Genomic DNA, 14029 nt, shown 5'->3' with positions numbered 1-14029 from the left:
AACTACTGTAATACTTATTTACAATGAACACATTACTGCACTGAAATGGTGCAGAAGTTCGATTATACTTACACACACACACACACACACACACACACACACACAAATTTTCAGTGAACACATTACTGCACTGAAATTGTGCAGAAGTTATGTTGTACTTATATACAAATCAGTTGGTTTTCCTCAGAAATTCATCAATGGAGTAGAAGGAGTTGGCCACCAATAAATCCTTTAGGCTTCTCTTAAACTGAATTTCATTGGTTGTTAAGCTTTTTATGGCTGCTGGCAAGTTATTGAAAATGTGTGTTCCTGAATAATGCACACCTTTTTGTACAAGACTAAGTGACTTTAAATCCTTGTGAAGATTATTCTTATTTCTAATATTGATTCCATGAATTGAGCTGTTGGTTTGAAAAAGTGATATATTTTTAATGACAAATTTCATTAAGGAATAAATATATTGGGAAGCTGTAGTTAGTATCCCTAGTTCCCTAAACAGGCTTCTGCAGGATGTTCTTGAGTTCACACCACATATAATTCTTACTGCACGTTTTTGTGCCTGGAAAACTTTAGCTTGGCTTGATGAATTACCCCAGAAAATAATCCCATATGACATTATGGAATGAAAGTAAGCATAGTATGCCAGCTTTTTCATTTTTATATCCCCTATGTCTGACAAAATTCGCATTGCAAACAGAGATTTGTTAAGACGCTTCAGCAGTTCTGTGGTGTGCTCCTCCCAGTTGAATTTATTATCAAGCTGTAATCCCAAGAATTTAACACCGTCCACTTCTTCTATCTTCTTGTCATCATATGTTAGACATATACTCTTGGGACACCCCTTACAAGTTCTGAACTGCATGTAGTGTGTTTTTTCAAAGTTTAGTGACAAAGAATTGGCTAGGAACCAGTGATTAATGTCTACAAATATTTTATTGGCTGATCTTTCTAAGACTACACTTGATTTGCTATTTATTGCAATGTTTGTATCATCAGCAAACAAAACAAACTTGGCATCTGGTAATGTTACTGATGAAAGGTCATTGATATACACAAGAAAAAGTAAGGGCCCCAAAATGGAACCTTGTGGGACCCCACATGTAATTAGTTCCCAGTTGGATGATGCCTGATAGCTTGATACATGTCTCTTTCCTAATAACACCCTTTGTTTCCTGCCAGAGATATAAGATTTGAACCATTTTGCAGCATTTCCTGTTACACTATAATATTCTAGTTTACTTAAAAGGATATTGTGATTTACACAGTCAAATGCCTTTGACAGATCACAAAATATACCAGTTGCCTGCAATAATTTTGAATAATTTTGAATAATTTCAAAATGATGATTACTGAAAGTGAATGCTGAAATATTTGTATTAAACAAAATCTTTGAAGTTAACTTATGGAAGGGCTGAAAATATTGATCTCTTATGTTGTTTTGTAGATACAAATTAGGCATGTGGTTGTCTAGATTGTAAGTCTACATCAGTGTAAGTAGTTAGATACAGACATACAAATGATTAGAGTTTCAGGAAAACAGGATGATTTATTCAAGAGAAAGAGCTTCACATATTGAACAAATCAATAATGTGTGGTCCATCCCTGGCCATTATAAAAGCAGCTATTTGGCTTCACATTGATTGATAGAGCAATTAAAAATCATCCTGAGGACTATCATGCCAGATTCTGCCAATTGGTGTGTTAGATAATTAAAGCCCTGAGCTGGTTGTAGGGCATGTTTTCGACTGTGGAGAGACAGTAGTGTTTGGCAAGCATGTAGACAAACAGTAGAAACTTATGCGGGTGTACATTATGTTGTTGAAATGTAAGTTCAGGATGGCTTGCCATGAAGGACAACAAAACAGGGCATAGAATATCATTGACATTCTGATGTGCTGTAAGGCTGCTGTAGGTACAACCAAAGAGGTCCTGCTGTGAAATGAAATGGCACCTGAGACATCACTCCTGGTTGTTGGATCCTTAGGTGGGTGACAGTCAGGTTGGTATCCCATCTCTGTCAGGGGTGTCTCCAGACACATCTTCACTTCTCACTGGGGCTCAGCTCAAAGCAGGACTCAACACTGAAGATAAATCTGCTCCAGTCAATGAGATTCCAGGCCAAATGTGCCAAACACCACATGAAATGGGCTATTTAGTGTACAGCGGTCAATTGTAGTTGGTGCAAGGGACACTGTGATCTCAGTCTCCCTTTCTGTGAGCCACCAATTAATGTCCTTGTGATTACTGAAACATGAATTACGCATTGGACTGATGATAATGATAAACTCAGGGCTCTGAGTGCCTCTTTGACAATTGCTCAGTTGACATGTCCCCAGTTTACTATCCTTACCAGTTGCACAATGAAACTGCTTGCAATGTCACACATTCATCCATTGATCACCAAAGTCTACAACTTTGCATTTTCCATTGATACCTGAATGAACATAAATTTGTAACCAGTTTGCATAACTCCTCATTTCTTCCTTCTTCTTCTTTCTTTTTCTCTTTGAGTGTATTTTGGATTTCTAAGAAACAAGGAAGTGTTACAAAATCTTCTACTTTCCCTGAGTATGAAGCATTGTCAAACACTGTCACTGAGATTAATTAATACTAAATATTTTTATGCAAATTGTGATGAGGTTGTTAAAGTATATGAAGAAAACTCAGTGGCAGTCATTATTCCTAGCTATCATAACTTTAAAAAATTCAAAGTAGGCTGAAGTACACTACCATTTTGTGAGTGAATGTTATAGGAACAGAATTATCAACATTTGTAAAGTATTCCAGAAAACAAAGTAGCAGACATTTTGCCCAGTCTTTGATTAAAGATAAATCTGTAATATTTTGAGAGATGTTGAATGTAATTTGACTGTGATATAAAGGTAAGGAGGTCTGTTGAAATGTGGTAAGTTTATATTGATGACATCAATAGTGTTGAAGGCTCTCAATGAAATGTGTGTATGTATGTACAATAGCTAGTGCCATACTCTGAATGTGTTCACTGTGTAAAGAGAGATGTAAATTGTATTTAACTTTTTATTAATAAAGTTTGTTAGCGGTTGAAAATATTGTTCACCTCTAAACTTAGCATAACTTGCAGAGTCAAAACTAGTTTCCTGAGTGCCATTTTATCACTAATGACTATGAAAATGAATTACTAACACTACAATTCTCAGTATCCATGCATCCAAGTACAACTGGTGCCACTGAACAAAGTCATTGAGAGTGTTGCAGTTTTTTCCTCGGCAATGTATTTGAATCACTGCCATTTGTCCAATTTCTCTGAAATCTTACATATTGTACCTGCGTAGTCCCATTGATGATGCAGTTACCTGATGCAAGAACTATAAGCTGATGCTGGAGGCAGGATTATCCAGCTTGGCCACTCCCTGCCACCCCGCACATCTATAGTGCCTGCTGCCATGGCCCTTTCTGCCCCCCTCATGCTAAACCACAGTTTCAAATAAACTAGGTCACTCTTAAAAACAATAGTTTTTTAGCATGTGTCTGTCAATGAATTGATGGTTCTGTTTTTTTTTTTTTTGGTGAGCGGTAGTCTTTACTCCAAAAGTATTTACATTCTTTAAATAAAGTGTATCCATATGGATTAAATATACTGTTGTCATGAGAAGTTGATAAACTATACTGTGAATAATTAAATTTGATGAAATACTACATGAACGAGAATTTGGCAATTTTGTATACACATGGTACATGCATTACTTCTAGGTATACTGGAAAAGGAATATTTGCATAGGATTATAAAAGCTGGAGTCATATCATCTCGCTACGCCTCAGGTCATATCTCACAATATAGTAAAAGTTCTTTTAATGATTCACAACAGTTGATTGCTTGTGTCAGTTTAGAAGCTGAAAGCAGCTCTTTAAATTAGCTTTTATTCAATTACAATACATTATATTCTGGTGTCCATACATCTATATGCTTGTTTGCAAAAGCACTGCGAAGCGTTACTTAAAGATCTCATCACTTTTATTTTAAAAAAAAAACACTAAATTTTCAACATTTGTCCAACTGTAAGAATTGAAGTTTCTTATCTTAGTACTCAAGGGAGGTGTGACGAGAGTGTGTAAAAACTATAGAAATTACAATTACATAATTTTTCAAAACAAATTATTGTGACACTACAAACTGAAGGCACAGAAAGCAAAAGTTACTAAATCCAAAAACAACAATGTAGGAAAAGATATATTGCTACTTAACGTAAAGATGACACATTAACTTGCAGACAGGCACAATTAACACACTTACACATAAGTTCTCTGACGCAGCCTTCATCAGAAAAAGAAAGACGAATACACACCATTCATTCACAGAAGTAAGTACACCTTACACACACATGATCAACAGCTCTGGCAGCTTGGACTACAAACAAGCAGTCAAAAGAATGTTAAAATTACACCTTTTCAAATTGTTTAAAATTCTAGTGTTCTTCTGATTCATGCTTGTTTCTTGTCTCACAAACTTTTTTATCTTTTTCTGGCCTAAAGATCTGTTTATTCTGTTTGTTGCTATCCCTCAAACAATAGTTATTGTCATATCATCCTGTAAACAGTCACTTATGAATGGACGAATTGTGAAAAGTCCAGGGTGGTCAAAAAGTAAATGTTCCAAGGATAAGACATCATTGATCTTTATGAAATGCTGAGTTCATGCAGGTGCAGAAAAGAATACATCTGTGTAGTATCAAGCTTTCATGTTCAGATCAGCATGATCACAGACACAGCTTCAGGGCCACAACAGAAAGTTGATGATAAATTTAAATGTCATGTGACTAGCCCTCCTGTCAGGTAGACCGTTCGCCGTGTGCAAGTCTTTCAATTTGACACCACTTCAGCGACTTGCACATCAATGTTGATTAGGACAACACAACACCCAGTCCCTGAGTGGAGAAAAATCTCCAACCCAGCCGGGAATCGAACCCAGGCCCTTAGGATTCACAGTCTGTCGCTCTGACCACTCAACTACTGGGGGCGGACAAGTTGACGATAACTACTAAGGATTCATTTGTTCAGTCATGTACTTTTTATATTCTGTGAATGTCATCATGATGGAGAGTAAGTAGGGATGTGAATGGTTCAAGATCTATGTTAACAAAGAGAAGCAATTGTTAGAAACTAATTCTGTATAATTTGTTGATAGTTAACTATCATGGAATTGTTATTTATTGTTTGTACTGATTTAAAGAGTGAGAAGAGAGGAAAGGTGCAAGGAGAGAGGGATAGGAAGAAATCACAGAAAGCTCCAGTAATCAATGAGGACCAGAACAAACCTATATGCAAGATCATGTAGACAGAGTTGCAGGATATGGAGGGTGAACTAGAAGAGAACTGTTTGTTGCCCTGCTAAGCAGTATATTTACTGCCTGTTGAGAGCTTGTAATATTACTTGTACATCTAGATAAGAACTGAATAGACATTGGGATTATTTGTCTATAAGCCCTGTGATTGTAAGTGAGAGCTTTTTGGTGTAGAATATGTTCTTGAAGTGAAAGTACCATTAGTGGTTGTCTGATTGAGAAAAACATATTCTGAAACCACCAGAAATAGTCAGATCAATTTTGAGGCTGGTGTACTGTAAAGTAGAAGAGATCCCTGTGTCCTCTTCTGCATTCCTCACATTCTGAAACCACCAGAAATAATTAGATCAGTGTTGAGGGTGGTGTACTTTAAAGTATAGGAGATCCCTGTGCCCTCTTTGGCTCTCCTCAGTGTACAATCTAGATCACTACTTATGTTCCTGACATCAGTGTCTCAGTTTGAAATAACTAATGTTCTGTGAACTTAGTAATAACTGAATTATATATAGTCAATTAAGATCTGACAATTGTTTTTACATTGATATGGCTTTTGACTCCAGTCTACACACAGTTAGCAAGAGTTAGTCTTTAATGCTGTTTTCCAGTCATATTATTAAAGTACTTCTATATTTTTCAGATTTGGTTTGGGTGCTGGGAAGGAAGAAAGAACTTCCAGTGGAAGTCCGAGCCCAAGTGTACAACAAACTTGTTGAACTTGGTATTGATACTGAAAGGCTCACACTATCACGTCAAAGAAATTGCCCTGTCTTTTAACTGCTTGGTGTTCTCCCTCAAGGAGTGAGAATGTACAGCAGATAACTCATACAGACATTGCCCAAGTGAAACATTGAGAAGTGGTACATGTAGCCAAGTAAAAACCCACGAAATGGCCTCTAGAGATGTTACTCCAAAACTCTAAGATGAAATGCAGGATCTTTATGATCACAACACTAATATGGAGTGACAAGGCAGTGATGTGAACTTACACAATTGGCATATGGACTTCTTTCCATCAACATAAATTCATTTCCATAGTGCACATTCATTTTCAAAATGTGTTTAACTTGAACGTTCTCATTGCACAAACATACTCTGTTAGTAACATTAAAAATATTTTATTTATTTAAGTAACTCAAGGCTTTGAGATTGTGTATGCACAGCCTTATAGTTGATGTCAACAGTACTTCTGTATGAAGAGACTGTGCTTGGATAAAGAGGTTCATCTCTTTTATATACTTAATACTTTCCTTTGTGTCAGTATTGTAAAAGTGACAGCCTGTTATATTTTAATGATGTGTACTTCATCAGTGTATGATGAAATGCCTCATCTGAGTAAAATGTAAATCATTTTTTGATATTAAAAAATAAAAATTAATTACTGAAAAAGGGTGTAAATTTCTTCCTCATTAAACCTCATTATTTGGCAAAACAAACTTTTTAAAAAGAAGAAGAGTTAGAAACTCTCCAGTTCATAGTGTTTGTAGGCCCATATAGAAATTTTTATGGAAGAAACTACTGCAGCTGCTACAGATTACACATTTCATAGTTTCTATGGCTCATATATCTCTACTGCAAATAATTATGAATAAAATGGGAGCTCCTCTGGAGAAGTATTTATTTTCAGATTATGCCTTTATTGGTCCCATAGATTATGATTTGGTACTTAGTTTGCTAAGATAAACCACTGATTACAGCTTAGAGTTTGTGTGCCATTGCAAACACTCTGAAGACTACTTTAGGTTTTAGATGCATTGCTGGGAAATGCAGTATTGTCGTGAGGTAAGCACTCAGGCAGCTGTGACATTAATGTTAATATGATAGATGCTTTCAGACCTATTCACAAACATGCCAAGAGAAACAGCATTTCATGCAAACACAAATAACTATAAAAAGAAAATTTATGGCAAATCCCATCACTCTAAAAATAAGTTTGGGTATTCCTAGTCATGTCACTTCTTTTCAAATTTGTATTTCATTGATACTGCTATTGGTATATTTTAATGCTAATTTGTCAGTGACAGTACACTGTACAAGCTAGAAAGGTAGTGCTGCCAAGGAGATAAGAATACTATGGATAAGATCATCTACTTAGGATTTAATATGAAAAGTGCATCATGATCAATGTATGAGTGAGGTAATGGATGCTGTTGGGAAGAATTTTGTGAGATTTTACCTCTTGGCTACTCATAATGTTCTTGTTACATCTACAGCTTATCCAGTATGTATCACCTAATGCTTCCATTGAAGATGAAAAAGTAAAGAAGTACATTGACTACCCGTGCTTTTTTTCACCTTCCTATCTCATAAATGAGTGGAGGAGGCTTAGGAGATATCTTTCCCCTCTCATAATCATGAACAATACAATACTGTTTTTACTATGAAGGTGCTTGAACATGCTCTTGCCTTTTCATTATCCTCCACTCTAGGACTGGATGATAGTCATATTAAGATGTTGGAGTACCTATCTCTTCATGGCAAACACTTTCTCCTATGCATGGTAATCTAATCGGGATGGAAGGCTCGTTTCCCGGATGTTGGTGTGAAGCCACTGTAATCACCATACACAATCCCGGTAAGGACAATCATCTTCCATCCAGCTACCACCAAATTTCCTTCACTAGCAGTGTCTGCAAGGTGATGAAATGCATGATCAGTGGTCAACTGCTATTGTGGCTTGAGTCTCAGAATTTGCTCACAAATGCACAATGTGAATTTCGTAAGCACCGCTCTGCAGTTGATCATCTCATCGCCCTGTCACCTTATATTATGAACAATTTTCTATGGAAATGCCAGACTGTACCTGTGTTTTTTGATTTGGGGAGGGCTTAAGATACCTTCTGGAGGATGGTCATCATTTGTACAATGCACTTGTGGGTCTTCCAAGGCTGTCTGCCCCATTTTATTTGAGACTTTTTAAAAGATGAGGTTTTTAAGGTTTGGTCTTGTGGAACACATCCATTGAGGAGAACAGGGTGCTTCAGGGCTCTGTGCTGTGCATACCCCTACTTTCCATAGCAATTAACCCTGCCATGGACTGTCTCCTGCAAGGCATCTCAGGGTCTCTTTTTGTCACTGACTTTGTGATTTACAGCAGCTCTCAAGGACCTGTTTACTTGAGCAACAATTTCAGCAATGTCTCAACTGTGTCTATTCATGGCTCATCAACAATGGCTTCCACTTTTCCACTGAAAAAAACTGTCTGAACTTCTACAGTGTAAAGAGTTTCTTCCACCATCCATACATCTGTCCTATTGTCCTTCCATTTATTGAAATCATGAAATTCTTGGGGCTCCCATTCAATTGGAAACTGTTGGTCCTCCCAAACATCATATCTGGCAGCATATTGTACCAAATCTCTAAATAACCTCTGTATTTTAAATGGAACTTCACAGGGTGTGAAATTTAAAAATCCTCTTCCACTTATACCAATCCGTCCAATCAAAAGTGGACTATGGATGTCTAGTTTACTTATCTGCACAACCATCTATTTTATGTCATTTCAACTCAGTCCACCATCAAAACATACCTGTAAGTTGGCCACTGGAGCTTTCTACACTAGCCCAGTTATGAGTTTCTATGCAGACCTGCCAAACTGCTGTCATATTGGTGAGATGTTCTTCTCAGCAAATATGCAAGCCATCTGTCCTCTACGCCCAACCATTCATACTATGTATCCTTTTTTGATTGCTTCCTTGACCAGCAATGCAGGGTAAGTGTAACTTCTTTGTTGTCCCCTGGAGTTCGCTTTCACATACTGCCTCAGAAGCTTAATCTTACGTCACCTGCCATATCTCTGATGGGTGAGAGACCTTCATCAAATTGACTTCATGCAGAGGTCCACATTCATCTTGGACTTAGTTTGTCTCCCTAGGACATTACTCTAGATTCAACATATTGCTGTAAGTTTCTTGTGCACGCAACTTGGAGACAGAACCTTCATCTACACTTAGCTCCTAGAGGGACTGTGGTATTGGACATGCCTTCATCATTGGTAATAAACATTTGAGATACTGGTTTCTCAAATAGTGCTCAATTTTTACTGCAGAACTTTCTGCCCTCTATGAGGCCACCCAGTACATCCAATAACACAGGCTACTCAATTGTGTATTATGTTCTGTTTCACTTAGTGCCCTCCAGAGCCTCTGTGTGCTATACACATACCACCCTTTAGTACAACAAATCAATGAATGCCTCTGCTCAATCACTGATGATGGAGCCAATGTTGTGTTCACGTGGGTCTTTGTTCATGTTGGAATGTTGGGGAATGAAGCTGCTGATGCTGCTGTCAAGCCTACAGTCCAACTATGTAGACCTTTTAGCTATTCTGTCCCTTTGGATGATCTTTGTGTTGCTGCATGTAGGAACATTGTGTCACTCTGACATGAACACAGATCTTCTCTATATGGAAACAACCTCTGGGAAACAAAACACCTCCCAATGGTTTGGATGACTTCCCCTCATCCCTCTCATTGTGAGGAGATATTTTTAGCTAGGCTGCATGTTGGGCACTGTTGTTTAAACCACCATCATTTGTTAAGTGGAGACCCAGCACCACTCTTGCTTACTGCAACCAGTCATTTATAGTGCACCATTTTCTGACCAAATGCTGCTTTTATAACTGTTTATTTTTTAATGTATGTTTGCCAATTAAATTATCACATATTTTAGCAGATGCAGCATGAGATGTTGACCACATTTTACTTTTTTACTCATCAAGAAATATGATGAAGGAAATTTAATTTTCAACCATTTGAGCAACCTCTCTGAAGGGGTAGTGATTGTTTTTAGCTATCCCTATATTCCAGTCAATTAGGCCCTGAGTATTATTGATTTTGATTCATTCGGTAATTGACCATTTTAAGTTATGCCATTGGTGTTTATGATTCTGTTGTTTTGTGTCTTAAAGCAACAAAAAACAAACCAAATAAAACGAAAACCAGTGCTTTCCCCACTCACCATTCTTTTGCATAATTTGATTAGTTAGTTTGAGAGTTATATCCATGTTCTAATATTCATGTTAAACATTTTGGTATGGAATGTGTCAGTTCAGTAAGAGATTGGAGGGACTAATAAGAAATGAAAACAACTTTAATTTACATTTGGTCACACTTTTACTGTTTGAGAAACATTTTATTTTCATATGCAAATTGTCAAAGAGCTTTATATCTGTACATTTCACTCCTTTATGAGCCAATCTAATGTTCGTCAGAGTAAAGTGCAGATCATTTTGACTTCTAGCACTGTATTTATGAATAATTGTATTATTCTCAAATTGCAATGGATTGTAGGCAACAAATTTCATCAGTGAATAAATTTACTGCAATTCTGAATGTTTAAAGTTGTGTAATGGGTATCTTTAGTCCATTTGTGTATAACCAACTAATATCTTTAACAGAAACATCATTTATTATTTTCTCTACTGATGCCTTTTTGACCTGCTTGACAGTTTTTGGTGCATTATCCACTGGATTAAATCTGCTTCCTGAAAGTAAAGTGGTAGATCATTAACACAGGCAGAAACAGTAATGACTTGATCAAACCCTGTGGAATGATCATTTGGATTTCTTTAGGCAGGTAATGTAATGTCTCAATTTGTATTAATTAAATATGCTAGTGTAATTTTCTGCTTCCAGTTTCTTAAATAGAAACCAAATCAGGTATTTACTGAACCAAGTATCCCAAAAAAACTTGAGTTCTCTAATAGAATGTTGTGACTGACACTATCAAATGCCTTTGATAAGTTGCATAAATTTTATCATTTAAAACTGCACTGTGTACTCAGTGAAAGTATAAAAAGCTGCTGTAGTACAGTAGCCCTCCTAAAATCCAAACTGAAGTTGTCTAAGTATCCCATTACTACACAGATCCTCAAGTACAAAAGCAGTTCAATCAGTATGGAGGTAAGGTAACGAGAGCTCTTAAGTGTTTGTAAATACCCTGTTTGAAACGAATTACATAAGATGGTGAAAGTTTGTGAATGTAACATCACCTGTAAATGGAGGTAGCTGCACCATTACACTCCAACACAGAGGTTTTGACAGCTACATTGTTGGCAACTGAAGTGCAAAGTGTAAATTTTGCATTTAAAGAAAATATCCCCATCTGCAGTTCATGTCATCAACTTGACATTTATGAAACAATAGTAGGCTCATTGAAACAAATGTAGTTTTGGCGCTAGAAATTTGATAACAGCAAAATGGATGTGCAATGCAAGCAAAGAACAGTGCGGCCAAGGGAACCCACCTCAAAAAACAACATGCACTGTGTCAAAAGGTTGATTCAACCTAATCATTGCATTCATATTGAAATGATGCATCCTTACCATGTCAGGCTTGTCTGTCTGTTATCATTGTGAACTGAAAATCTAAAATTTCAAACATGGTGGTGCATTGTAAAATGGAAATATATGCATGTCAGTTGAAGACACTGACACACAATGTTGCAAGATATGGGCAATTTATTCCTAATGCATTCACTGATGCCACATATTATTTACAAATACTCCTGAAATAAATTCACAATGATTACTGTTCACTGCTGAATTACATAGTTACAATCTGATGGTTCACTACTTAATTACTTGCCCACCATCATCTTTACATTAACACAGTCCTGATTAACTTCCACAATATCCCTATGTGATACACCTTACCGTGTTCACATTGGATTTTACCATTGTGATTGACATAGCCTGTGTGAGGCAGTATGGTTTGTTGCACCTACATAAGAATGTTCTACTAACCTTTGGGTGATACTTCTGCAGCATACATGCCTTCCCTGGTATGACATATAGTGTTTCTCATCTAAAAATTCTGTAAAAAGTTACCCACACTAAACATTTCAGGAGGGTACAAACAGAACTGTTTGTGTGTATCCAGACAAAGGCCAATTTTTGTTGCCTTGAACAGATGACACACAGATCACAGAGTCACACTGACATATGCTTTGGAGCCTGCAGGGGGTAGGGTTGGCTCTGTTTGCTTTTTTAGCAGTGAAGCCCACAACTTGTCTAATTTCAATCATTCTTCATTGCCGTTGAAAACTTTTTTGTACTTTTGAATTTCTATGCCATCTCTGTGCATCCCAACGTAGTAATTATTAGGTCTTGCTAAAACCACAGTGTCAGATAAATGAATTTTGTGGTTTCCTCATCCTAGTGCAAGATTTGTCATGATGATTTACCTGTCTTGCATGGGCAACAATTGCTCTTGTGGTTCTTAAGGTGGGTGTTAATGCCCCTTTTTGCAGTTTCTATGTATACTTGACTACTAGTGCAAGTGATTCTATTTACTCTTGCTGTGGCAAGCAATGAGTGTAGGCCCTTTGCAGTGTTAAAGTATTAGTGCACCTTTCTGATTGGTTTCAACACTGTATCAATTCAGTGTTTTCTGAGTAATTTGCTGGTGTAGCCTGTGACAGTGTTTGCAAATTGAAGGAAAACTATCCCTTTAGTTCATTCTTTTTCGTTATAAGCTGTAGACTTTTTAAGATGTAATGTCTTATTTATCTCATTTCTTCTAATGGCCATTCTTAAATGAAGAAGCTTGTCCTCCAAGTACAGTGGCTCACAGATTCTTTTGGTGTGGTCCACCAATGTTTCAATAACTCCTCTTTTCTGCTTGGGATGGTGGCCTTATGCCCATAAATCAAATATCAGCAATAGTGCAAACACAGCCATGAAAGCCTGCATTCTAAGATTTTCTATAGTTTGAAAGTTCCCACATTGCTTTGAAAATGTTCATATCAGACCATAAGTTTCCAGTTACAACTGCACAGCATGCCATGCAGCATTTTAGTTACTCAAAATAAAGTTTCAGTCTACCTATACAAAAGCTAGCATTTGCGTGTTCATAATTTACTGTACATTCTCTTAAATTTTACAATTACTCATGATTAATACATTTTTACAGAGCTTCGTGTGACTTGTTCATTCATCACAAGAGCTAAGCACATATTCCCCAGACTCCTGGTTGCAACCCTACCCACAGAATCAGTGCATATTAAATCACTATCTTCTGATTGGTTGGAATCATATTTCAGCCACTCAGTGTATGATTTTGATCTATACTATCCTATATTTTGTGTTTTGAACCAACCACATTGCCAATTCCTTTAGACCAGATTTTTATATAATATGATTCAGACAAAAAAATAAAAATAAATGAGTGCCTTCTTTAAATTTGTGAACTACTGAAATATATGGTGTACATTAAGTTCAAGAATACATTCCATTATTTATTGCACAAGAAGTAAACATTTTACAGATATCATACATATGTCATTTTGAAGAGAAACCCTGAAAGATTTTTGTCAGTATACCACCACAGTGTAGTTTGGTGATTTGCCGATAGTCAGCACTAGTTGCAAACATGGTGAGTTCAGGCATGGAGGGAGCTTTCTGTGTGTTGGAGTTTGACAAAAACAAGCGTGCTACAGCTGTTCAGTGGCTGTTTAGAACCAAGTATGGTAAGAAGCCACCAACAAGGAAGGTTATGATGGGTTGCTTGTGCCCAACAAAGAAGAGCGGACATCCCATTGCGAGTGAAATGAATGTGGAGCATGTATGAGAGACATTCATAACGAGTCCAAAGAAATCAGTGCATTGTGCATCTGTGAACTCAAAATGGCTCCAATGACAGTGTGGAAAGTTCTGTGACAGAAGCTGTCTATGAAACCATTCAAATTGGAGCTAGTGCAGATGCTCAATGACA

General features: G+C 36.9%; 1 protein-coding gene across 1 annotated transcript in view; it reads left to right on the top strand.

The window, feature by feature from the left end:
- LOC124550624 (apolipoprotein D-like) overlaps positions 1-6693 on the top strand; it is a 229316-nt gene extending 222623 nt beyond the window's left edge. The window contains exon 4 of the mRNA XM_047125350.1: positions 5956-6693. Coding sequence (XP_046981306.1) covers positions 5956-6092 — 137 coding nt within the window. The 3' untranslated portion in view covers positions 6093-6693. The remainder of the gene's footprint in view (positions 1-5955) is intronic.
- The last annotated feature ends 7336 nt before the right edge of the window (positions 6694-14029 follow it).

Source organism: Schistocerca americana, chromosome 1, assembly GCF_021461395.2.
Source record: "Schistocerca americana isolate TAMUIC-IGC-003095 chromosome 1, iqSchAmer2.1, whole genome shotgun sequence".
NCBI classification, from domain to species: Eukaryota; Metazoa; Arthropoda; class Insecta; order Orthoptera; family Acrididae; genus Schistocerca; species Schistocerca americana.
Note: the sequence above shows the minus strand (reverse complement) of the source record. Positions and strands in the feature narration are given on the sequence as shown.